General features: G+C 38.7%; 1 protein-coding gene across 1 annotated transcript in view; it reads right to left on the bottom strand.

Annotated features, from left to right (window-relative positions):
- The window catches only part of pcsk1 (proprotein convertase subtilisin/kexin type 1), a 79,896-nt gene that overhangs the window by 12,719 nt on the left and 40,051 nt on the right, over nt 1-27,126 (bottom strand). Inside the window, exons 9-11 of the mRNA XM_043709690.2 lie at nt 24,621-24,721; nt 17,200-17,433; nt 4,779-4,936 (exon numbers count right to left, since the gene is read on the bottom strand). Coding sequence (XP_043565625.2) covers nt 4,779-4,936; nt 17,200-17,433; nt 24,621-24,721 — 493 coding nt within the window. The remainder of the gene's footprint in view (nt 1-4,778; nt 4,937-17,199; nt 17,434-24,620; nt 24,722-27,126) is intronic.

The following is a 27,126-nucleotide window of genomic DNA, read 5'->3' as shown; positions in this document are numbered from 1 at the left end:
TGATACTGACTTTTAGATTCTCTACAAAGAAACAACATCCTTTCCACAGCTAACTTTGTCAAGACCACTTGGGATCCTTTTCACTCAAGTTCCCTCTGAGTCTTCTAAACTCTTTGTAAACGTTGACTGTTCAACCGTTCCTCAAAGGACAGCCCACTCATTCCAATTATGAGTCCAGTAAACCTCTGGTCACCAACAATTGTTCATATTTCCTTAAATAAGGAGACCAATAATGTACAGAGCACACCAGATATGGTCTCACTTGTGTCCGGTATAACTAAAACATAACTTCCAGTACTTTAATATGTATGTAAAGATTGTGACTATTCATTTGTGTGCTTTCTTTAAAAGAAATTATGGTCTGAAATAAAAATGACTTGTTTTAAACCAAACATTTTTAAGAATTGCTGCATGTTTTGAAAAGAGCTGAGGAGCTCTGTATACAGATGGGTAGCAACATGAAGTTGATTGATTCTTAGATCAGTGACCAGTTGTTAATGACAAAAGCCTTTGGCCTCCAGTAACCATGTGATTGATTCTTAATTAACTAAACAATGTATGGTTGGGAACAAGAGAGAGAAGAGTGATTTGATCTCCATCAGCACAAAAGCTGTTCTCTGCTGTCCAAACCCATTTTAAACTTGAAGGAAACCAGTTCATCTCTCTTTCAGCAATTGGTGTAAGTGGTGACTTTGAACTATTAAGTCAGGGATGTTTTATAAGTGAACCAGCATCTGGAAAAAGATGATTGAAAAGTGACCAGGGTATAAAATATGAGAATCATCTTAGAAATCCTTGAATAGAAGTCACTGAACATGCTTCCAGATTTCCTTCACCCAAAACCTACGTTTCCCTGTCTGTTTGTCTGTCTACGTGTGTAAGGGGTTAGAGTTTTAATTAGTAGTGTTATATGCCGACAGTTTTAACCTGTATATCTCTAGCTAGAATCTAATTACTGGCAATAAAATGTAATTCCTGTTCAGTATAGAAATCTGGTCTGTACTTTCTAGCCAGCTGAGTTTGAAAATCAAATAAATTGGGGAGTTTTGTTATTTTAAATCGAGAACTTTTGTGACAACAGCGGAAGTAGAGGGGACTGATTTCCAGTCCACTTCTCTAGTGAGTTGTGATGAGTATTTAATTCCCCTCATAGTAAATGATAACATTTCATTCACTTTCTTAATTACTTACTGCACCTGGAAACGAGACTTTGCTGTTCATGTATAATGACATGGAAGATATAGACTGTAGGGAAATAGATGGTGACATCATGCAAAATGTCCAGATTACAGAGGAGGAAGTGCTGGATGTCTTGAAACGCGTAAAGGTGGATAAATCCCCAGGACCTGATCAGGTGTACCCTAGAAGCTAGAGAAGTGATTGCTGGGCCTCTTGCTGAGAACATTTGATTCATAGTCACAGGTGAGGTGCTGGAAGACTGGAGGTTGGCAAATGTGGTGCCACTGTTTAAGAAGGGTGGTAAGGACAAGCCAGGGAACTATAAACTGATGAACCTGACCTCGGTGGTGGGCAAGTTGTTGGAGGGAATCCTGGGGGACAGAATGTACATGTATTTGGAAAGGCAAGGACTGATTAGGGATAGTCAACATGACTGTGCGTGGGAAATCGTGTCTCACAAACTTGCTTGAGTTTTTTGAAGAAGTAACATAGACGATTGATGAGGGCAGAGCAGTAGATGTGATCTATATGGACTTCAGTAAGGCGTTCGATAAGGTTCCCCATAGGAGACTCATTAGCAAGGTTAAATCTCATGGAATAAAGGGAGAACTAGCCATTTGGATACAGAACTGGCTCAAAGATAGAAGACAGAGGGTGGTGGTGGAGGGTTGTTTTTCAGACTGGAGGCCTGTGACCAGTGGAGTGCTGGGTCCTCTACTTTTTGTCAGTTACATAAATGATTTGGATGCGAGCATAAGACATACAGTTAGTAAGTTTGCAGATGACACCAAAATTGGAGGTGTAGTGGACACCAAAGAGGGTTACCTCAGATTTCAACAGGATCTTGATCAGATGGGCCAATGGGCTGAGAAGTGGCAGATGGAGTTTAATTCAGTTAAATGAGAGGTGCTGCATTTTGGGAAAGCAAATCTTAGCAGGACTTAATGGTAAGGTCCTAGGGAATGTTGCTGAACAAAGAGACCTTTGGAGTGCAGGTTCATAGCTCCTTGAAAGTGGAGTTGCGGGTAGATAGGATAGGGAAGAAGGTGTTTAGTATGCTTTCTTTTATTGGTCAGAGTATTGAGTACAGGTGTTGGGAGGTCATGTTGCAGCTGTACAGGACATTGGTTAGGCCACTGTTGGAATATTGCATGCAATTCTGGTCTCCTTCCTATCAGAAAGATGTTGTGAAACTTGAAAGGGTTCAGAAAAGGTTTACAAGGATGTTGCTATGGTTGGAAGATTTGAGCTATAGGGAGAGGCTGAACAGGCTGGGGCTGTTTTCCCTGGAGCGTCGGAGGCTGAGGCTGACCTTTATAGAGGTTTATAAAATCATCAAGGGCATGGATGGGGTAAATAGAAAAGTCTTTTCCCTGGAGTGGGGGAGTCCAGGACTAGGGGGCATAGATTTAGGGAGAGAGGAGAAAGTAATTATAATTTTGGAGGCAGTTTCCAGGGCAGGGAATTTTTAAAGTCATGGAGGGACTTAAATACTCAGAAAATAACTTGAAATCTGTAAATGATCTGCAGGATGTTTGCACAAATAAATGCAACTGATGAATAGGACTTAATTCAGGGCAGTTTGTGTGTGGCAGAATTAAAATTTTGTCAGATTTTTACATACAACAGAAGTCACAAAACACTGAGCAGAGATTAGAAATTGTGTGGAAACAATTGATTTATGTCAGAGTGAAGGCACACTCGGACCAGGTATCAGAAAACAAAGTTGAAAAAAACTTAGCCAGTTCATTGTTCCAAGTTTGGGAGAAGATTTGTAGCTCGGGTGCTCGTTGTTGTGGTTCTGTTCGCCAAGCTGGGAATTTGTGTTGCAGACGTTTCGTCCCCTGTCTAGGTGACATCCTCAGTGCTTGGGAGCCTCCTGTGAAGCGCTTCTGTGATATTTCCTCCGACGTTTATAGTGATTTTTACCTGTCGCTTCCGGTTGTCAGTTCCAGCTGTCTGCTGCAGTGGCCGGTATATTGGGTCCAGGTCGATGTGCTTATTGATTGAATCTGTGGATGAGTGCCATGCCTCTAGGAATTCCCTAGCTGTTCTCTGTTTGGCTTGTCCTATAATAATAGTGTTATCCCAGTCAAATTCATGTTGCTTGTCATCTGAGTGTGTGGCTACTAAGGATAGCTGGTTATGTCGTTTCGTGGCTAGTTGGTGTTCATGGATGCAGACTGTTAGCTGTCTTCCTGTTTGTCCTATGTAGTGTTTTGTGCAGTTCTTGCATGGATGAACGCCAACTAGCCACAAAATGACATGACCAGCTATCCTTAGTAGCCACACACTCAGATGACAAGCAACATGAGTTCGACTGGGACAACACTATTATTATAGAACAAGCCAAACAGAGAACAGCCAGGGAATTCTGGTCTCCTTCCTATCGGAAAGATGTTGTGAAACTTGAAAGGGTTGAGAAAAGATTTACAAGGATGTTGCCAGGAGGGTTTGAGCTATAGGGAGAGACTGAACAGACTGGGGCTGTTTACCCTGGAGCATCGGAGGCTGAGGGGTGACCTTATAGATGTTCACAAAATTGAGGGGCATGGATAGGGTAAATAGGCAAACTCTTTTTCATGGGGTCGGGGAGTCCAAAACTAGAGGGCATAGGTTTAGGGTGAGAGGGGAAAGATATAAAAGAGACCTAAGGGGCAACTTTTTCACGCAGAGGGTGGTACGTGTATGGAATGAGCTGCCAGATGACATGGTGGAGGCTGGTACAACTGCAACATTTAAGAGGCATTTGGATGGGTATATGAATAGGAAGGGTTTGGAGGGATATGGGCTGGGTGCTGGCAGGTGGGACTAGATTGGGTGGGATATCTGGTCGGCATGGACGGGTTGGACCGAATGGTCTGTTTTCATGCTGTACATCTCTATGACTCTAGGATTCTATCACATCCAGATCCCTCTGCATCGCAGAGCTCGGCAATCCCTCACCATTAGATAATGCTAGAGGCATAGCACTCATCCACAGATTCAATCAATAAGCACATCGACCTGGACCCAATATACCGACAACTGCAACGGACAGCTGGAACTGACAACCGGAAGCGGCAGATTCAAACCACTACAAATGCCGGAGGAAAGATCACAGAAGCGCTTCACAGGAGGCTCCCAAGCACTGAGAATGTCACCTAGATAGGGGATGAAACATCTGCAACAAAAATTCCCAGCTCGGCAAACAGAACCACAACCTCAGAGGAAGATCACGATTTCAGGCCCCAGAATGCAGGTAAGCAGGACAGTTTCACTTGGGACAGCTAAACAGTCACCAGCAAAGAGGAGAGCAGGACAGTTTAAAGGAAAGGAGCCCTCTCTGTTGAGAAGATCATTCTACTGAACACAAATAGTGAGGGCTGCAATACACTCCGATGGGGAGCATTGAGGTTCCAGAACACAAAATCCTAAACTTAGATAAAATCCATTTTCAGTGCGTAGTAATACAATATCAGACGTACTGTGTCAACATTGAACACTCCTGATGCATAACCAGATGCAAAGCTAAACTCTTCATATTTCATCCTTCACCACAGGTTCAGAATATCCATTTCAGTTATGCACATCCTGTGTAGAATATAAAGTTGACTTACCTGCAGGAGATACCAGAGTGATGTGAAGGTCTCCTCTCCGAGTATATTCAATTGTGGCCTCCAGCTGGACATGTTCCAAAGCTTTAATATTATTGCCTTGCCCTTCACAAGCTTTGGTGGGGATTTCTATAGTAACCTCTCCACCAGCTTTCAAAGCCCTGCAGAAATGTATTAAATGGTTGACTTAAGACAATAATCAACAGATGAGATCCATGATTCATGCTGCGTGTCCATCATTTATTTTCCCTGAAGCATTTCCTAAAACTGAATTATTGGATGCAACTTAATAGGTATGTAATGTAAGTTAATGAAATAGAAAACAAGGTTTTCCATCACAAATTTTAATAAAAGTGCAATTTCTCTCAGTGAGAATCTGTTGATATAACATTTAATCTTTTCAGCAGCTGAACCAAAACAACTGGTATTTGACCATTTTAAGCCATGGTAAGAGGTTAAAGGATTATCAAACTATTTGATATCCATCGCTTACACATCTTTATTTTCAAGAGGTTTCAAACAATTTATATAATTAAAATAGTGAATTTAAAACACAAAATAATTATTCTTTAAAGCTGTGAAAGTACTCCAGATCCCTGTATTTAAATAGGCTTATTTGGTCAATACTGACAGCTCCAATATTAACCTGGAGTTTGACTAAATGTATTAATTTTGTTTTGGAATTGGCCAAGCAAGAAGGGACTTCAAGCACAAATTATCTGCCACCTAAACTGAATTTCTGCAATCAATAATGCTCGTTTAATAAAAACATTGTGCTAGAAACTGGCTACGTCCCCAGATTAAAACCAGATTAGCAAGTTTCTGTTAATTATATCCATTTGAGATCTTCCAAGAAAGGTTACAAAATGAAGCTTTTTTTTAGGTGCTAGGGCACTAATAGGCACATTTTGAAAGCTTTTAGCAACTTTTTAAAAAAGAAGATTCCAAGAACTTGATTATTGTACACCAACAGATCAAGCAAATGGTTTTATGTAGTATTTTTCAAGTCATTTTCAAATTTTTAAAAACAGGTACTCATAGATAGTGTCTGAGATCATCGCATGTAAATAATTACAGAATCACAGAATTGATTTGGAGCAGAAGAAGATCATTCAGTACACCATATCTGGACTAGCTCTTTCTATGTGCATAATGACCTAGTGGTCTTTGCCTGTACATTTTTACTATTTCAATAATCATATAGTGCTCTCTCTTAATTGAATCTGTCTCCATCACACTTCCAGACAGTGCATTCTTGACCTAAACCATTTGCTTTATGAAAAATTCTTACCTTTCTCATTTCTTTTGAAAATTATTTTTAGTCTGTGTCCTCTCATTTTTGACCTTTTTACAAATGGAAACTGTTTTCCAATGTCTGCTCTATGCAGACCTCTCATGATTTTGAAAACATTGATCAAATCTTCTCTTAGCTTTCTCCTCTCCAAGGAAAATAGTTCCAACATCTCCAGTCTATCTTTGTAACTGAAGTCTCTAATCACAGGAGCCATTCTCATAAAGCACGTCTGCATTCTCTGTAATATTCACATCCTTCAGAAAGTGTAGTGCACAATATTGCATGCAATACGACAGCTGAGATCTAAGTCGTGACTTATGCACATTCAGCATAATCTCCATTCTATTGTACTCTATGCAACTAATAATAAATCCTAGGTTACTGCATGATTTATTAATTGCTGTCTCTGACTGTCCAGCTACATTTATTGACTTATGATAATACCTATCTAGGTCTCTCTGCTCCTACATGCTGTTTGTAGTAGTATCCTTTATTATATACACACTATCTTCTTTCTATCTTACACTTCTCCACACTGAATTTCTTCTGTACTATCCATCCATTCCACCAACCTGTCCAATGTCCTTTTTTATTTCAACACTGTCCTCCTCATAGTGTACAATGCTTACAAGAATTGTAACATCACAAACTTTCAAATTGTCCTTTCTCTTAAAAGATGTTCAATGCCACAATGTGAGTTTGGGTTTCAGACAAAGTGGTTGAACTGAAGATGACGTTTTCTTATATTAATTCTCCAGAAAAAGAGTGACGTAGTTCATCCACGGATCATTTTTCTTCTTCAAAAGAAATTCATTCTCTTTCAATGCTGACCTGTCCTTCAAAGTTTTGTTCAAAGACGTTAGTTCATACTATTTGGGTTTGGAATGATTAGGTTTGTTGCTTGGTATGTATGCTTTGTGTCCCTTTAGTCTGCAGCACATCTTCAAGAAGTAACTTCTTTTGCTACAAGAGCAAGGTGCTAGGAGAAGACTGGAGAGTGCCGTTTTTGCTGGTGTTTTAGAACCACATTAGTGACAAAATACTGTTGTATTAGCATTTTGTGTTGATGTTGCCATATGTGGTACAGTATTCAAATGAAGGTCTGTTTCCTCTGGTTAACTGGTCTATTGTGCTTTAAGTCATAAACCCACTGTAAATTATTCTGAATTAAATGGAACTTTTGCTGTACAATGCTTCTTGAACAATTTTCTGGATCACGAAAAGCTGTATCAACAATTTCTTGAAAAAATAGATTTTTAAAAATTCTTCTGTATCTATTGCTATTTGAAGTGCTCATTCTAGAATTAGATCATCTCTCAACTGAAGTTCAGAGATTGAATTATCTCAGAGACTAATGGCAATTCTGTCACAAATGACCTCTTGTTGTATGAGCCTGACATTTTGAAGACATTTGAAGTTGTTGATTATTTTCTTGATTTGAAAGAATATTGTTGGTATTTTGATGTGCTTGGACTGATATTCATCTTATTGTCTGTGATATTCTTAGCTGAGTAATATCATTGTAGTAAAGATGTTGTTGTAGTACTAAAACTGAAAGCTTTTCACAATTATGCTGCTTTAAATGATGTTTGCCTTATAAAGTTTCTTTTCCCTTTACCAAACTGGTGTCTTCATTCAGATGAATGAAGATATTTCTTTTCCAAGATTGGTGAAGGATTTCTTGAGAATCTTTGGGTAGAACTTTCTCAAAACACCTTCAACTCAATAAGATTACGAGACTATTGAGTAAGATTTTAGATTGTATAAAGATGGCAACCAATTTTTTGACTCTAAATAAAGCTGTTGTGATATCATTTTAGCCGATTGTTTTTCAGTCTCAGTTGTAAATTTGCATTGGATTTGACACGTAATTAGATTTGCATTTTACCTGATTTTGCACATTTTAATTATTAATAAAATTAATAAAACATCGTTTTTGAATAAAACTTGATGTTGTCAATCAAATGATTGAACTAATTAAAAACACTAATTTCACATCAGGGCTCTGATACTTTAAATTGCAATTTTTATGCTAGATTTTTCTTTTCCTTTTTCAATGAGTTAAGCCCGTATTCAAGGAATTACCATATTTTACTGTTGTTAGCTTTGTCATCAATTAAATAGTGCATGCATTTATTAACTGTTAGAAAACGTAACTGCATTCCTCAGACTAGTTTAGCAAGTCAAACCATACCTCTGTGTTCCTTCCCTTAACAAATCAAATCTGCTCTGTATAGATAATAAAAGGCTTCCTTACATGGATTCCAAATTCAGAATTCTTCACATAGCTGCTAATAGTTTTTAAAAAAATGTTTAAAGTTTTTTGTTCAGCTATGACTGGCTGTAATTTTTGTTTTGACACTTAACAGTGCTCTGATGGCTCCTCTGTGGGAGTTTTCTATTCAGAGATGTTTCCCTCACAACAGCAGTATGGCTGCTGTCTGCTAGTTGGTCTTAAAGCTGTATCAACAATTTCTTGAAAAAATAGATTTTTAAAAATTCTTCTCTCCAAATAATCTCAGATTTTGTTCCTTGATTTTCACTGCTGCCATAATTTTCCAGGTAGCGAATCCTGTGACTGTTCTACCTTTATCATGTGGTTGGATGTCACATTGAGCATTAAAGTTTGAAACAGATTGGGTCAAGGAAACGTTGAAGTCAAGAATTATTTTCAAACTTAAAATTTATAGTCATGTTATTTATTATGCATTAATACTAAACACCATAAATACTATATTAAAAAGTTATATCAAGAGCTAAATGTTAGGCAACAATTGTTTTCTTTGCGTTCAAGCCAATATTGAAGTCTGGTTTGGTTTAGACTTGTGGGGGGTTCTAATTTTCCCCTCACTGTGTGATTTATAGTCAATGATGTGCTACTCCATTACATCATTTCCAGTGATGCACAATGTTCCACATTCCCAGATCTTGGTCATTAATAGAAATTAGAAGAACCAGGGTACCCAGTAATGCAGTAATGCCTTGGGACTACCACTACAAACCTTACCAATTTTTTTCTCATAAAGCTGCTGTTTGATATTGTACAATATAACTTTTGGGAATTAAAACACATCTCATTAACAGCATTTTCTTCATTATACTTTGCTGTTGACTCTTCAAAGAGATTCAGTAAGTTGGTTCAAGATAATTTTCCTTAATAAAGCCGTGCTGCCTCCCTCTTGTTGAATCACATTTTTCAAGGTGGCTTTTATTTCAATCCAGCATTATTATTTCTGTAAGTTGCCCCACTATCAAAGTTAAACTGAGGGGTCTGCAATTGTTAGGCTTATCCTGAGAAATGCATATCAACAAGGGTGTGATGTTTGGAATTTTCCAGTTCTCTGGCGCCATCCCTGAGTCAAAGGAGGACTGGAAAATTATTGCCAGTACTTCTGCAATTTTTATTCTCCCTTCTTTCAGCACACATGGATGCATCCCTTCTGATCCAGGTGACTTATCAACTATAAATACCAACTTATCAATATTTCCTCCTTATCATTTTTTAACCCTTCTAATGACTATGTTTCCTACTTTGTTACAATAGCCCAGGTAACATCAAGCCAGGAGACCAACCTGGTTCAATGGAGAGTGCAGACGAGCATATAGGGAGTAGCAGGCACACTCTAAAGTGAGGTGTCAACCTCTTGAAGCCAAATAATGGAAGAAGCCAGTAATAGAGAGAGCTAATCTGTTCCACCTCCAATGGATCAGATCTAAGCTCTGCAGTCTTGCACATCCAGTCATGAATGGTAGTGGACAATTAACAACTCTCAGGATTCACAAGTATCCTCTTTTTTAATGATGGTAAAGTCTGTACATCAGTACAAAACATAAGAGTGAAGTATTTGCGATAATCTTCAGGGAAAACTGTCCAATGGATGATTAATCTCAGCCTAAACCAGAGGTCCCCAGAATCATAGTTGCTGGTTTTCAGCCAATTTGATTCGCTCTACATAAGAAATGGTTGGAAGCACTGGATGCTACAAAGGTGATCAGCCCTGATAACTGTTGTACTGAAGACTTGTGCTTGAGGATATGGTATAACCATAAACCAGGCTATTCTATAACTAAAACATTGGCATCTACCCAGCAATGTAGTAAATTGCCTCGGTCCAGTAAACAAAAGCAGGACAAATCCAACCCAGCCAATTACTGTCCCAGCAGTCTATTCACCCTTGACATTCAATGCCATTTGGAATCCTGTACTGTCAATATCCTGGGGTTGTCACAGTCTAGAAACTGATCTGGACTCAGCATATTAGTGCTGCAGCTACATGAGCAGGTCGGAGGCTAGGAACACCACAGAGAGTAACACATTTCCTGATTTCCTAAAACTGTACACCATGTATAAGGAGTGTGATGGAATACTTCCCACTTGTCTGGATTGGTACATCTCCAAAACTACTCAAGCTTGACACCATCCAGGCAAAAAGCAATCCGCTGGATTGGCACTACATCCACAAACATTTAGCCCCTCCACCCTGAAGCACAGTAGCAACAGTGTGCATGACTTACAAAATGCAGTGCTGAAATTTACCAAGCTTCTTTAGACACCACCTTTAAAATCCAAGAAGACTATCGTCTTGAAGGACAAGGACAGCAGCTATATGGAAACAGCACCACCTGCAAGTTGCCCTCCAAACCTCCTTAGTGTCCCAGAGTCAAAATCCTGGAAATCCCTCCCAAACATCATTGTGGCTCTACCTATACCAAGTGAACTGCAGCAGATCAGGAAGATAGCTCACCATCACCTTCTCCAGGAATAGACAATAAAAGCTGACCCAGCCAGTAACACCCGCATCTCATGTATGAATTAAGAAAAAATGTACTTTCCTGTTAAAGACAGATGCAAATATTTATCTGACACATTAGTCATACTCTCTGCTTCCATGCATAAATCTCATTTTTGGTGCCAAATTGACTATTTCTCCTTTTTATCACTATGTTATTTTTTAAGTTCTTATTGAAAACTTTGACATTCCCTTTCGTCTTAGCTGCCATCCTTATTCATGATCACTCTTTGACTCTCGATTATATTTTCTACCCGACAATCTCAGAGCAGACATTTCCTTCTTTGTCTTATTTGTTGTTTCCTCTTTCATCCAATGAGTTCTGAATTTGTTTGCTCTACTTTTCCCTTTTGAGGGACTATACTTTGACTCTGTCTGAAAGATTTTTTCTTTGAAAGTAGCTCATTATTCAACTACAGCTTTTCCCACCAATCATTGGTTCCAGTCGATTCAACCCAGCTCCTATGTCCATTGAAGTTAGCTGTCCCAGTTAATTCTTCTTACTCTGGATTAGCAACTGTTCTTTTTCCATCAAATTGTTGCATGAATATTTCTCCTGCACACAATCCAAAAATCCTTGTCCCTCTCTTTCCTTTAAACGAACTATCCTAGACTACATTCAGGTAGGTAACCTATACCACCCCACCCGCCCCCGCTATACCCCCCCCCCCCGCTCCACCTCCCCCCCCCACGCCTGTACCTAATCAATAATGCTTGCAGGTTTCACTATTTCTTTGCAGATTCTTTCCTCTTTCCTTCCAATTGGTTGGTGATCAGTGGACTACTCCGAGCAACATAATTGCATCCTTCTTGTACTTCAGCTGTTAACAAAACCAATTCTGGCCTTGAATCCTCTGAGGCACCCTCTTTCTGCAGGACTGCAACACACTCCTTACACAATACTGCAATCTCCTTTTTTTAACTTTTTTGAACATCCAGTAATCAGGAATATTTTGTGCCCAATCCCACACTTTCTTTAGCCAGATCTATTCAATCACCATGGCATAATACCATATGGGAATCTGTACCTGTAACTCACTAAGTTTACTTTACTCCACACATTTGCAACCATGCAGTGTATCCCTCATTTAAAACATTTTTTTTCCCTTTCTGCTCATCTACTTTTTCGTGTAGTGTTCTCTCTTTTAGTGGTATCGTCTCTCCCAGAGTTTGGTGAACCCTAACATTTCTCTTTAGTATTCTCTCCTGTTCCCTCACTCCTTTTGATTTACTCCTTTTCCCTCACAGCAGCACCAGCAAAATGGCACTTAATTAGAGTGTTTGTAATTCCAGTAATCTGTTTAGACACTATTTTTTCAGCATGTACAGGTGCTGCCTCACTGACGGCCAAATCCATGCCCCAGGAATTCAGTCAAAAGTCAAACGCCACCACGTTATAGTCCAACAGGTCTATTTGAAATTGCAAGCTTTTGGTGACAGATTTGAAGCAGGACCTCACACCCAAAGTGTATTGTATAACCTCAGATGTCCCCTATTGTACCTTGATTAACTCTTTAATTAACTATGGGCAAAGACTATGGAATCCGGATTTTGCAATTCAATCAGTAGTCTGCCTCCTAAACGATTCAACAAGGACAGCTAGTTTTAAAGTTGTTAAATTTTTGTTCGTAAGTATTGTGTCTTGTACCTCTTTACCATACCATGTCTGAGGAAAGAGCTGAGCTTCAAAGACTTACAATTTCAAACAAACCTGTTGGACAATAACCTGGTGTTGTTTGAGTTTTGACCTTATCCACCACAGTCTGACTCCGGCATTTCCGCATAAGGAGTTTGATACGTTCCCTCCTGCACCAACTTTCCAGCCACGTAATCATCTGTCTTATCTCCTTACATTTTTGTACTCACTTGTGCATGGTATACAAAGTAATCCACATTTGGTACTAATAATGTTTAGCTTTGGCTTTCAACTTCTTAAATTTCTGTGTTTCATCTGAAGCCAAGTCTTAAGTCAAAATCGAAAAATTCTAAATGTTAAACTCTCTAATCTCTGATAGAATAGAAGGCATAAGAGATCAAATGCCAAAACAGATGATGCTGATAAGGCAAGAAGAGATGGTTTGGCACAAATAGAAAAATAAAAGATGGGTCAAGAGGAGATGAAAATGCTTAGTGCAAAATTATCAGAAACAGCTGCCATCCAAAAGTATGGTTTAGATCTGAAATTGTTGAGCTAAAAGTTGCGTTCAGAAAGTTGTAAAATGTGTAATCAAAAGTCAATTGTCTGTTTTTCCAACTTATACTGAACAGCATTGGAACAGCATCAAAGGTCAATGACAGAGACAGGTCGAGGAAATGGGGTGGAGAATTAAAATGGCAGGCAACTGGAATTTCAGGGTCACACTGACTGGAGGTGTTCAGCAAGATGGTTACACAATCCATGTTCCATCTCCCAAGTTTAGAAGAGATAACTACATTACAAGTGAATACAATGTACTTCATTAAATAAAGTCCAAGTAAATCACTATTTCTCCTGGAAAGAGTGGTTAAGGTCCTTAATGTCATGAAGGGAGGAATTAAAAGGACAGACATTGTATCAGTTAAACTAGTTTGAGAAGATCCAGTGGAAAGCAGAGGGGGCAATGCAATTGACTGAGATGTGGACCAAGGTGTCAGAGCAGAAAAAGTCCCTTCTGAATACTGAAAAGTGAAAGGAAGATACCCTTGGTGGGACTATCACTCTGGAGTTGGCGGAAGTGGCAGAGTTAAGAAGAATGTCCAAAAGACATTTAGTATTCAAACTGGAAGCAAAAGTCAGAGGGATGTGCTGAAGTGAAATTAAAAGGGTGAAACTTTGGAGAAAGTTTCCAATGTGCTTTGACTTCAAGCCTGTTTCCTTCAAATATCAGGTATTCTGATGGGAACCTGTATCTCTCCAAGCTACAGCTGCATTTTTATATGAAACTTCCTTTGCCCTATTCCTTTCCCCACTTCATCCAATATATTGATGACTGTCTCAGTATCATTTTGTTCTGATTTGGAGATGCTGGTGTTGGACTGAGGTGTACAAAGTTAAAAATCACACAACATCAGGTTATAGTCCAACAGGTTTAATTGGAAGCACTAGCTTTCGGAGCGCTGCTCCTTCATGAGGTGGTTGTTAGTTGTTCTTGCCCACAAAAGTGGAAAATTTAGTCAACTTTGTTTTGACTTTCAACCCTTCCTTTGACCATCTCCAACTCTTCTTTTCCATTAATTGACATCTCTATTTCTATTTCTGGAAGTAGACGTTAAAAACCACATTCACAATAAACCCACTGGCTATCCCAGTTAAATTGACTATACTTATATCCGACTTGTTTGCAGTAAAGACCCCATTGTATTATCTTAGTTACTTCACCTCCATCACCTTTTTTCTGGAAATGCTACTTGTGGTTCAGATATGTTTTCCTTTTCCATCACTGTCCTTAAATGTGTCCATCCCATTTTCCCATCCTTCTGCTTTCATACCTTCTCCTCTGAATCAGTTTTGTTTGTGGAATACCTCAGTTCAGTGCACAATCTTGGCTGCCAATTTCCGGTCACCTTCCATTTTAATTTTCCTCTCCAGTTCCACTCTGACCTCTTTGTCTGTGATATTGTTCCATTGAAACTCAATGTGAGCCCCAGGAACAGCACCTCAATCCTCAATTAGACTATTTACAGCCCTCCATACTCGGCTGTAATTTTGATGATTCCTGATCATACCCTCTGCTGTCACTTTTCTTTTTGGACAGTTGCTATAGATAATGGTTCTGCCATTTCTTTTCCCAACTCCTCTCTTCTAGACCTAAACCCAACTTTTGTTTCTTTAATCATTCCATTACCATTAATCTTTTGCCTGCTACCTTCAATCTTTTCATTATCTTGGGTCAGGTTTTCACCAGAAATATGGGTAGATGAAGATTTCCCAGCTTGTTGCACTAACCCTTGGAAACATTGCCATTGTGTTTTCACTCCAGGAGTATGAGGGGTCATTGGGTGGGGTACGGAGGTGGAGTGGAATACATGTGTAACATCTGTTTAAGTTACTTTTCAAATGGTTCCTGCAATCAATGACACCTTTGAGGACTGTGAACCAGAAATTTTTAAGAATCTGACTCAATTCCATAAAACTTGTTGAGGGCAGGAAGATTTCTACCTCCCACAATGAAATTGGCCACATCAGGAGCACAGAACCTACACCCTTTACACATACCAGCGGAAATTACAGGCGCCCTGCAATAGTACCATCCATGATTTTTAATGGCCCATGACATATCCCCAACTCCATAACAAATCTGGCCTTTAATCTTTCCTGTTTTCCTATCACACACATTCTCTTTCATGCTTTGCTCTATTCCCCTTTTCCCACGCTTGTTTTTGCTTAGAACCTGTTGTGCCAGAATACAATCTGAACTGTTAACTTTGTTTCTTCTCCACAGCTGCTGCCTGATCTGTTGAATATTTCCAGCTGTTTCTGGTTTTATTTCAGACTTATAGCTTCTGCAGTATTTTCCTCTAACATCTACTTATATCACTTGGTGTCAAAGTTTGTTTGAGATTGTTCCTGTAAGATACATTGTTATTGTTTTTGTTATTAGCACTTTCCTAAGCAGCTGAAAATGTGTTGCTGGAAAAGCACAGCAGGTCAGGCAGCATCCAAGGAACAGGAGAAACATCGATTCTCCTGTTCCTTGGATGCTGCCTGACCTGCTGCGCTTTTCTAGCAACACATTTTCAGCTCTGATCTCTAGCATCTGCAGTCCTCACTTTCTCCTTTCCTAAGCAGCTTCATTAAAATGAAAAGTTGGTTACCACATTTACAGGCAGAATCCTCCATATAATTAATTAATAATTAACAGAATTAAGGGCGGGTATCAAATGCTGTCCTTGCTAACAATATGCACATCCCATGAACATATTAAAAAAGCAGCAGTCAATTATAATGAAGGTAACTTGGTTCCTGTTCATCTCTGAGAATTTTACTGTGAAATGGGAATGTGAGGAAACAGTGATCACAACTTTCACTTTTTCTAAGGGGATAAAATAGTTAGTATTGGATCAGCCATCTGTTAAGCTTTATTCAATTATGCCATTCCCCTTCACTGATAGTTAATCAAACTCCATTGTGATGTCATCTTGTCATGAGAGATTGAGTAGAGTTAATCATATTTTTAGGAATCTAGAAACAGAGAAAATTTTAAGAGAGCCAGAGAAAGTAAATGCTGTGAAGCTGTTTTCCTTCACTTTAGAGCATTGAACCAAGAGTCAGAGACTCAAAATAAACAAAAATCAGCTATTCAGTACTGAGATGTTGGGAAGTTTCTTTACTCAGAGGATTGTGAATCATTAGAATTCTCTACCACTGACTGCGTACTGTGCATCAATTCAAGGCTGTGATTGACAGATGTTTGGGCACCATGAAATAATAGGATAGTGTGAGAAAGGTGACTTATTGTAGAAGTGCAACCTCCATATTTTCATTACAGGAGCAATCTTGAGGAGAATCGCACACCCTGCTGCTAACTCTAATATTCTTAGATCCTCTATTGATGAGTGCAAACATCATAGCAATGCAATACAGTTAAATCACTTAACCTTTAATCAATAAAACAGCTAAAACCTATTCTCACTACTTAATTTTCCATTCCCATATCAGCCAACATTACGGACCTTCTCACTGATGTTATTAAATTGATTACTGATTGTTGTTGAATTGCAAGCACATTTTTGTACTGTGGACCTAAATTCACTACATACCAGTTTCAAACATTATTTACTTTACAATTAATTTACTTTACAATTCAAACCTTCAACAAGGAGGGATTTTCAATCTAATTAGACTTGTTTGGAATGAAATGGAGATTTAACAGATGGATGGATAATGTTTCAAGCTATTATGTAGGATACTATTACAGATCATTTTTAAAGGTAGATAACTGATCATAACCCTGATTTCTTTTCTCTCTCTCTCAGTAGCTATTAACAAATATCGATGAAAGATAAACACTTTGTCTGGGTTATAATCATGGCTGGGACAAAAATTATGATTGCTAAAATATAAACATGCCTAGTTGATTATTTACTTTATTTCCATACTTTTGCTCTCTGAATTGTAATTTAAATCTATTGGGTCACAATGTACAGTACCAATGTAGTAGAATAGATAGTCTGGAGCAGCATGTGAGGCTACTTCTTTATATTTTCCTCTAACATTTGAGTTTTATTGATGATTATCTGAACTCTTGAAAATCAGGATTATTAAACTTTGAAGTTAAGAATAAAGTATGGTAACTGAAAATATATTAAGTTTTATAACACTGAAATGTTAGGAATGCAATAAAACAATATAATTACTAACCTGGATTCAAAACTATTATCTTTGACAATGCATTGTTTCTTCTCTGGCACTCCCTTCCAGGTTTTAGGATCTGCCATATCAACCAACGCCTTGGCATTGAGCAAGCCAAACCCAAATCGACTGTTCACCATTAGGCCGGCTCCATTCTTTTTCCAGCCTAGGTTGTTGGCCAGTGGATCATATTCAGAAGTCCAGACAATTAAATGTTGCAATTCCCTCCAGGTAAGATTTGGGCTTTTGAAAAAGCAATAATATAACTTGCTAAGTCGGGCATTAATTAATTTTTAGTACCATTGTAAAAGAGCATTATTGTAACTTAAAGTTGTCCATTTTACCATGCTTCTATTAAGCCAACCTCTGCTCAGCACCTTTCTGCATCATTATTGATGGAATTTGCTGCTGATACAGACTCTATAATGCACAATATAGCTGCTATGTAGACCCAATTATATCTATCAAATTATATGCTACTCTTTTGAAGTTTTGTTTCAATTTATCAAGTGCTGTAAGCTTAGTATCCTCGTACATTAAGACATGGACTACAGAACAGTAAACAATATATCAAATTCTATTTTTATATATAGACAAAAAAGAGTTTTGTAACTAAAATTCAACATATATCATTGTTTCAAAACTTTAAAATAAGAATATCTTAACTATGCTTAAATGAACAATCAAGTTGCAATTCAACTCAGTCTACAGTTTAACCACATAAGTACAAAACTTTACCTTGTGTCTTGTTTATACGAATATGCAAATATTGTGACAAACATTACACAAATCAGTAACATTTTGATCTTAACCTGTAGTTATGATTTTGAGGTAGCTAACCATATGAAAATGAAAGCAGGCTAAGAGCTAAAGATTTCCTGCTTTCACACAGTTCATAGTAAAATTAAATGTAATGTACCACAGCTAACGTAATGGAAATTTCATTTCACCTTACTGTAATTATTAAAGCTAAGTATTATACACTAACACTTAATGTCCAGATAAAATGGGCAGCTAGTATATGGTATGGATGATGGCAGATTTAATACTGATAGCACCATTCTACCTCTAGGGGGGATAGTAATAGTCTCACTTGATGGAGCCAGTCAATGCCTAGCACTTCTATGGCATGAATGTTTTTACTTCATTCTTTCATTAGCATTTTTGCCTCTCCCTAATTGACCTCGAGTGACATACTAGGCCATTGGACTGAACAGTTGAAGTCTACTGTATTGCTGTGGGTCTGGAGTCATATCCAGACCAGACCAGGTAAGGATGACAGATTTCCTTTCCTGAAATATTTTAGTGAACCAGAGAGATAGATAGAATATTTTAAAAATATTTTTACAATCACCATTGATGAGACTAGCTTTCAACTCCAGAATTAATTAACAAAAATTGAATCCACCAGCTATTGTGTTGGACTTGAATCCATTTCCCCAGAAATTTAACTTGGGCATGCAGATTACTAGTCCATGACGTTACCACAACACCACCATCTCCCCACAAATGATGTTATTTGCCACTTAGCAGCCCAAGCGTGAAAACTGTCTAGGTCCTGCAGCATGCTGCAAAATTTGTGAAGTCTTGAATTTTTGAACCTTGTGCGATATTGAACATCTCCACCTCTGATCTTTTAATGGAGGAAGGCCATTGATGAAGCAACTAAAAAAGGTTAGATAGGCCTCAGGAACTCCTGCAGTTCATGCCCTATACTGAGACTGGTCACCTAATTGTAGCACACTCAGTGTTAACTATGGAGTTTCTGTCTTCATCATTTCCAGTACCTAAAACAATGCTGAGTGATGTGTCTTGTTTTCTTCTTTTTCAATTTCCTGTAATAGTTTGCTGAACCTGAGTGACCTGCTCAGCTATTTCAGTGGGCAGTTACAAATCAGCTACACTGTGTCAGTCTGGAGGCACACACAGGCTTGATTAGAGTAGGATGGTGACACAATTTCTTTCTGAAGAACTCATACCAGACTCAAAGCGTTAACTATCTTTCTTTGACAGATCTGCCAAATTTCTCCAGTATTCTCTGGGTTTATTAAAACACATTGGAGGCTGAGTTTAGCTTGCAGTCATCATTGAGAAGCTACCTTTCACCTCCCCCCAAATAAGCGTGGATATGAACCCACCAGTGACTCTGTCAAAGTATGCATGGTTAGGAATTTGTGAATGCCTGCCTCTACAGGCTTCCATTGAATACGACAGCCTAAAATAACAATGAGAACATTCTTGAGAATATGTTCATGACCAGTATGGCTGTGGATGCTCTACAATCAATTCTAGTGGAGACAAGTGATCATCTTGTCCTGGGATGTTTATGGTGCATACCTATTGTTTAACATGATCCAAATAATTCTACATGCACTGATTGAAAGTAAGCTCACTTAGATCAATAGTATGATTCAACAATTGCAGTAAGAAAGCTATACTTGAAGGAACTACAGGTAGGAAGAAAGCTGAATCATTGCAGCCTAATTTCCCAACCTCCATTCTTGACAAATGAGACCCCTTACCAAATCACTCCTTGCATCCAGGATAAATCATTAGGATAGTCACAACTTTCTTCAGACAATACATTTTTTTGTAACTCATTGTGTGCTTATTCTTAACAACAAATGACTAATGAGCAGCATCTGTAGCTGCATTAGTGATTGATTCATGTATGGATGATAACTATTAATGTTACAGTGACTGCTCCCTGAATCCTCAGGAACACTGGACTCTCTGTGAATGAATCAGAGGGAATATTATTCGCGCCTAAACTCATATATGAATTATGTTTTCATTCCTTATGCGATAAACTAGGCAATATTAATATGCTTAGTCAGCAAACCTATAAGAAGGCTCAGACGATTAGTATGAAATGTACCTGGAGGTCTGTGCAATTATTTAATTTTCTAAGTACTAGAGCCTTTCAGAACCATTTCCCTCATCTGCCTAAAATGTCACCAGGAATAGTACGCCATCAATGTGTATCTTTGTTCTTCAATGAGCTGCAAATCAGGTCTTTTAAAATAACAAATGTGCCAATTAAAAAGAGAGGCTGGTGATTTATATTCATTCAATTTAACTGCTTGAAAAGTTCCTTAATTCCTCAGGCTCATCTTGATGCAGTTCGCCCTTTGAAAGTTATATAACTATTTCTGGAGACCATTTCCTAGGTCCTCACAGCTGTCAGCCTTAGGATGAACTATTTGGTGACAACTACTTGCGTTACATCTCCAACATCTGTTTAACAAAAGACCTTTAATCAGGATTCCAGTGTCTCAGCTCATATGAGTTTCTTCATGTTTTTCTGGTTCCATTTTGAAGATTTTCCATACTCTACATAAGATGAACATTTTTATTTATGTTGGCTGTGTGGCAACCTATCTGCTTGAAAATTTAAAAGGACAATAATTCTTAGTGAGTCACAATTTGCTGATTTTCCTTTGTTCCTATTTGCAAACTTGTACTGCATAAAATTGTTTGCAGGAATTGTCAGATATGTATCTTTGAGGATTAAATTCCTTACAATTATTGTAATGTCAGAAGAATCTTCTATTCACAAACAAAACGAAAGAGCTGAATATCAAATAACCAGTGCTGTAGAGAGGGTTTTAAACTAACGGGGTGGGGGGAGGTGTAAAAAGAAAAGCAAGACAGTTTTTGGTAGAATTACAGGATAGCTGTTTAGATAATAATGCCCAGAATGGGACACGAAGGGACAAAGTATACCAACATAGAAAAACAGCAGAAAATAGGATCAAAAGAGAAAAAAAAGAAATAAATGGCAAAACTAATGGCAGTTTCCCTGATCACATGTAGGATTCAGACAAAACAGATGAATTAGGTTATTGTGTCAGATCTTATAGCTATTATGGAGGTACAGTGACAAGGAGATCAAAGTTGGGAACTAAATATTTAACAGAATGTAAGGGGTGTCATTTGCAAAGGACAAACAGGAAGGAAAGGGTGGTGGGTCAGCGTTGCTAGTACAGCAAGAAGTATTTTGAAATAGAAGGTATGGAATCCATATGAGTGGAGTCAGAAATAAAATGACAAAGAAGATCTTGTTAGAGGTAGCCTATAGCTTCCACCACCACCCGCTCCTCCCCGCCCCACTCCCCGCAACAGTAGCTATATGGGGGCAGAGATTAAATCAGGAGATAATGAGGTCATATAACAAATGCAGTACATTAATCATGGAAGAGTTTAATCTTCATGTGGATTAGAATAGGCAGGTTGGCAGGGGAAACCAGAGGGAAGACTTCATAGAGGGTATTCAGGTCAGTTTCCCACAATGATATGATGTGGATTCAACCAAGGATCAGGCTATTTTGGATCTGGTGATGTGTTTAAAAAAAAAAGCAGGTTTAATGCATGACATTAGAGTAAAAGATCCCCTTTGGAAACAGTGACAATGGTATAATTTAGCACTCACTTGAGATGGAGGAACTGTGCTCAGAAACAACTGTGCTCAACTTAGATAAACACATTTATAAAGGAATGAGGGCAGAGCTGGCTGGAGTGGACTGGAAAAGGAGTTTAGCAGTAAGGACAGTTGAGGAATGATAACAGGCTTTTAGGAGAAGAAGTCCATGGCTTACAGCCAAGATATATTTCACTGAGAAAGAAGGATTTTAGGGAGAAAATAAACTAACCATGGTTAAACAGGAAAGTTAAGAATAGCATAAAATTGAAAGAAAAAACATACAAGGTGGCAAAGGAAGTAGTGTCTAAAAGTTCAGAAATTTTTCTGAAATTCTACAAGACTATACTCGTCAGATCACAGCTAGAATACTGTGAACAGATTTGGGCCCCTAATCTAAGGAAAAATATACTGACATTGGAGGAAGTCCAGAGAAGGTTCACGAGGAGGGATTGGCTTGTGAAGAGAGGTTGGGTAAGTTTGGCCTATACTTGTTGGAATATAGACGGATGTGAGGTAACCTTATTGAAACACACAAGATTCTTAGGGAACTTAGCAAGGTCAAACATTTGTTGCTCATTGTAGGAGATTCAAGGTCCAGAGGGCAGAATCTTAGAAAAAGGGTTCGCACATAAGATGGAGATGATGCAGAATTTCTTTCCTCAGAGGGTAGTGAATATATGGAATTCTTTACTGCAGAGGGATGTAGAGTTTGGGTCATTAAGTATACTAAAAAGTGAAACAGACAGATTTTCAATCAGTAAGAGAATCAAAGGTTATGGAAAAATGGCAGCAAAATGGGGATTGAGAATTATCAGATCAGCCAGGATCTTGTTGAACAGAGGAATGACTTTGATGGGCTGAATGGCCTACTTCTGCGCTTGTTTTATGAACTTACACACCGTATAGTACTGAGGGAAGAGCTGTTGACTGAATTAAGGGGAAAAGTAAGACCCAGGATCTTGCAGATAGATATAAGAGAAGACATGACTTGCTGAGCTCCTCCATCATTCTCTGTGTTTGTTTTGGATATCCCCAAATCACACTGTTTTTGATTTTACTTGCCTTATTAATTATTTACTCTATCCCCATGACAACTCTCATTCTCCACTGTATCACGCACCATTTTGGGAACAACTCATCATTGCCAAAATATTCTCGAACTGATTACCATCTCTGGCTCAGTGCATCTTTCAAAGACCATTGTGCACCCAGACTAGCATCATTAAACTAGTGCTGTGCAATTTCTGGCATTTGCCCTAGACATAGCAGGCAAAGAGAAATTGGCGCTCTGCTTTGTGGGCAGAGACCTGAAGCTGCTACTTCATGGAGTGGATAAAGTGTCTTCTTCTCCAAGGACCTCTGGAGAGAAATCAACACCAGACCATGCCAGCCATTTCTAAGGTTGCCATCCATGTCTGCAATTTCAGCTGTCTAAAGGAATACACGAGGCAGAAGTGGGTACTGCAGATGCTGGAGATTACAGTCAAAATTAGAGTGGTGCTAGAAAAGCACAGCAGGTCAGGCAGCATCTGAGGAGCAGGAAAATCCATGTTTCAGGCAAAAGCCCTTCCTAATGAAGAGCTTTTGAAGGAATACATTGCAATGCCACGTGAAGGTAAATGATGATCTCCACTTCACCAGTGTAAGTCCCATTATCTACACTCTGATACCTCGTACTCACTGTAACTCTGCTACTATAACCAATGAGGCTCATGCTGTTCGACACTCACTATGGCAACATCTTCTCTCTGCCGCACTGTCACCCACTCTACATCTCTCATCACTACTATCCCTGCATGCTCTCACTCACTGGAGATACGTCCGAACCAAAAGCGACAGCTCTGCCACCCACTTTCATCTCTCTTAACACCCGCCTCTCTCTCATTCCAGCCAGAAAACAGACACAACAGGGCAGAAAAATCAAAACAGGTGCTGGGCTGCCCGGCATTCAGTTCCTCATCCTTATCTGGATAGAAGTTTGACTCTGACTGCCCCTACTTGTTGACTGTTGGTGTCCAAACCTGTAGAGTGGTGTCAAACTCTGCACTTGACTCTATGACACAACGGTCTGTTAAGCCAGGACTCACTTAGCGAAGACTAACTCCCTTGACCTGACAGTGGACAGCTGGCAATCACAACTAAGTTTCTTGGCTTTAAGACCGCATTCAAGAACAAGCAAAATAGAAGTAATGCGAGCATGGTTTTGCTGGCTGGAGGGGTTAAGGCAAGGCAATGTAAGGCAGGGATGTTGTGACAATCTAGATAGACCCAGAGTGACTGTGTACTATGACAGCAAATGAAGAGCACAAAGTAGCAGCTTGGACCAGTCAATGAGCTGACTACATGTCCCTGAGCCTCCAGTGTCCTTGCTGCACCATTGCAGTGATGGTGGCTGGTATAGCCCCAGGTGCAGAATTGAAATGCAGAAGCATCCTGTGGGTGGATTGGATATGTGCCATGAGAGTTCTTGGAAGATGGCAAATGTCAGCTGCCAATGTCCATGCATATGAGGTGCGTGCTGCTAGTGCCCATAGACTGTGCCCTGAAATGTTGGTGTCCAAAATCCAACATAGAGGTCCTTCAGAGCAAGCAGTGAACTGAATGCCAGATACCCACTCTGATTTTCATATTGAGAATTCTTGATGTTTGGCTTGTTCGGAGCATTTGGTATGATGGGATGATGAATATTAATGAGGCAAGTTGTTGTATTAATAAGGCAGCTAACAAGCAATAATCCCACTCAACTGTATAAAAGATATAGCGTATTGCTCGCAATATCAAGATAGACCTTGCTGATTTCAATCAATGTCTCAAATACATACTTTCAAAGCATTGAATTCATTCTCATGTACCTGTTCAATGTATCAAATATGTGGCACATCACATACTTTGTGGGAACTACTTTTCATAAGGACAATAATGCAGTGTAAAATCGTTAGCTGTGGATTAACTAGTTTCACTGTCCACTAACCATCCATTTCAAAGGAATTATTCTAGTTTAACGTACTTTTCTTCTAGAGCAAGGGCAATAATGCCTGCAGCCAATGGGGCTGATGCTGATGTGCCAGTGTGAGTCTCTGTGCAGTCGTTGTGAAGATCGGCACTTGTCTGAAAAATGAAAAGAAATAAAATTATACTGCTGCTAATCTTTGCTACATTTTGAATAAATTGCACAATATGCACAAGCTGGAGAATATTCACAAATTTATCAAACCTCAATGAACTGAAAATTGTAAAACACTATTGCTCTCAAAATATTATTATTATTTATTTCTTGACAGGTTGTAGTGATTAACGTTGTTTATCAGGGATTGAGGTTTGAGCTTCAGCATGGTCAGCAGTAGGAAAACATTTCCTATGAGGTGGTCTGCAATTGAGCATTCGCACACTATTAAATATCTGCTCTTCAATAATGTTTATTGATTTTTGTTTAAGAAAAGAGACCAACATATTTTGGTTAAACTTATTTGTATTGTACATGAAAATCTTGTGCCTTTCTTTAAGAAAGACTGCAAGGAGAAGCTTGGAAACTACAGTCTGACATTGGTGGTGGATAAATTGTTTTAAGTGATTTTGAAAGATAGGGTTTATATACATCTGAAGAGGGAAGAACTGATTAGGATAGTCAGCAAGACTTTGTGCAAGGGAAATTGTGTCTCACAAACTTGATTGAGTTTTTTTTTCAGGAAGTTACCAAAAAGATTAACGAGGGCAGAGAATGGACCTTAGTAAAGCCTTTGACAAGGTTCCACATGCTAGGCTAATTAGTAAAGTTAGATCACATGAGGTTCAGGGTGAGTTTGCCAATTGGAAATTGGCTTGCCAGTACAAGACAGAGAATGGTGGTGGAGGGTTGTTTTTTGGACTGGAGGCTTGTGACCACAGTGTTCCACAGGGATTGGTACTGGGTCCACTTTTGCTTGTCATTAAGATAAACGATTTGGATGAGAATTTAAGAGGCATGGTTAGTAAGTTTGCAGATGACAGCAAAATTGGTGGTATATTGAACAGTGAAGAGGGTTATCTGAGATTACAAAGAGATCTTGATCAATTGGGTCAATGGGATGAAAATTGGCAGATAGAGTTTATTTTGGATAAATGTGAGGTATTGCATTTTGGTAAAATAAACAATTAATGACAGGACCCTGGGTGATGGTATAGAAAAGAGATACATAGTGGTTCGGGGACATAATTCTTTGACATTTGAGCCACATGTAGACTGGGTAGTTAAGAAGGCATTTAAGACACTTGCCTTTCTCAGACCTGAGTATAGGAGTTGGGATGTCATGTTAAGATTGTACAAGACATTTGTGAAGCCTCTTCTGGAGCACTGTGCAGTGTTCTGGTCACCCTGCTATCGGAAGGATATTATTAAATTGGCGAGGTTTCAGAAAGGATTTACCAAGATGCTGCTGGCAATGGAGGGTTTGAGTTAAAAAAATAGGATGGGTCATTTTTGCACTGGAGCATGGCAGCTTGAGGGGTGACTTTATAGAGATTTATAAAATCATGAGGGGCGTAGATAAGGTGAATTGTAAGAGTCTTTTCTCTAGGGTGAGGGAATTCAAAACTAGGGGACATATTTTTAAAGTGAGAGGAGAAAGATTGATAAAGGAGGGGCAACTTTTTTATATAGAGAGTGGTTCGTATATGAAATGACTGTCAGATGAAGTCATGGATGCAGGTACACTTACAAAATTTAAAAGACATTTGGTTAAGTACACAAATAGGTAAAGTTTGGAAACATGGTCAGCGTGGACTAGTTGGACTGAAGGGTCTATTTCCATGCTGTCTGACTCCATGACTCTATCTTCTAAACTCTTAATTCTGCATAAAAGACATCTAAATTACATTTATGTATAACTAATATTTCTGAAGTAAGTAAGAAGTTGGGACCTGTTTATGAGTGCACCTCCTGTATGCGTGTACCTCAAACAGCCTTATGGCCTCATTGGGCTCAACAAAATTCACTTTTAGCCCTTAAAGAGCTTAGTATTTTAAGCCTGTCTTATGAGGTACTTGAATAAGAAGTGTGCCTTGGACCTCTAGCTTGATAGTATGGGATTGCCACAAAAAGTTTATCAGTGCAAGCGACACAATCATTGTGTTATCAGAATGTATTTACATATGATAGCCTTGCAATCTACACTTAACTAGCTTCACCTTCATTTCTGATAGTATCTACATATATTTGAACTTTTTAAAAAATCTTATTATCAAATTCTTAGAAGCCAAATTGAGAGAAAAAAATATTTCTGATATGAAACCTCCATTGGTAGCACCAAATTCTCTAGTTCCAGTTCAGCACAGTCAAGTACATGGCATACTCTAGAAAAGCAAATTTTTTTTCTAAGGAAGCATACTTTGTGTCCTTTTTGAGTAAAAGATCCAACATGGTGTTAAAGAAACAATAATTTTATGATCCAGATTTGAGACTACCTACATCCATTTCAGCAACTGTAAACATGATACCTTGGTCCATTCCTTTGGACTGCGTTGGATTGGAACTGAAA

This window comes from Chiloscyllium plagiosum, unplaced genomic scaffold, assembly GCF_037043375.1.
Source record: "Chiloscyllium plagiosum isolate Xiang-an unplaced genomic scaffold, Cpla_swu_hap1 HiC_scaffold_2, whole genome shotgun sequence".
NCBI classification, from domain to species: Eukaryota; Metazoa; Chordata; class Chondrichthyes; order Orectolobiformes; family Hemiscylliidae; genus Chiloscyllium; species Chiloscyllium plagiosum.
The sequence above is the reverse complement of the archived record's forward strand: the minus strand, read 5'-3'. Positions and strand labels throughout refer to the sequence as shown.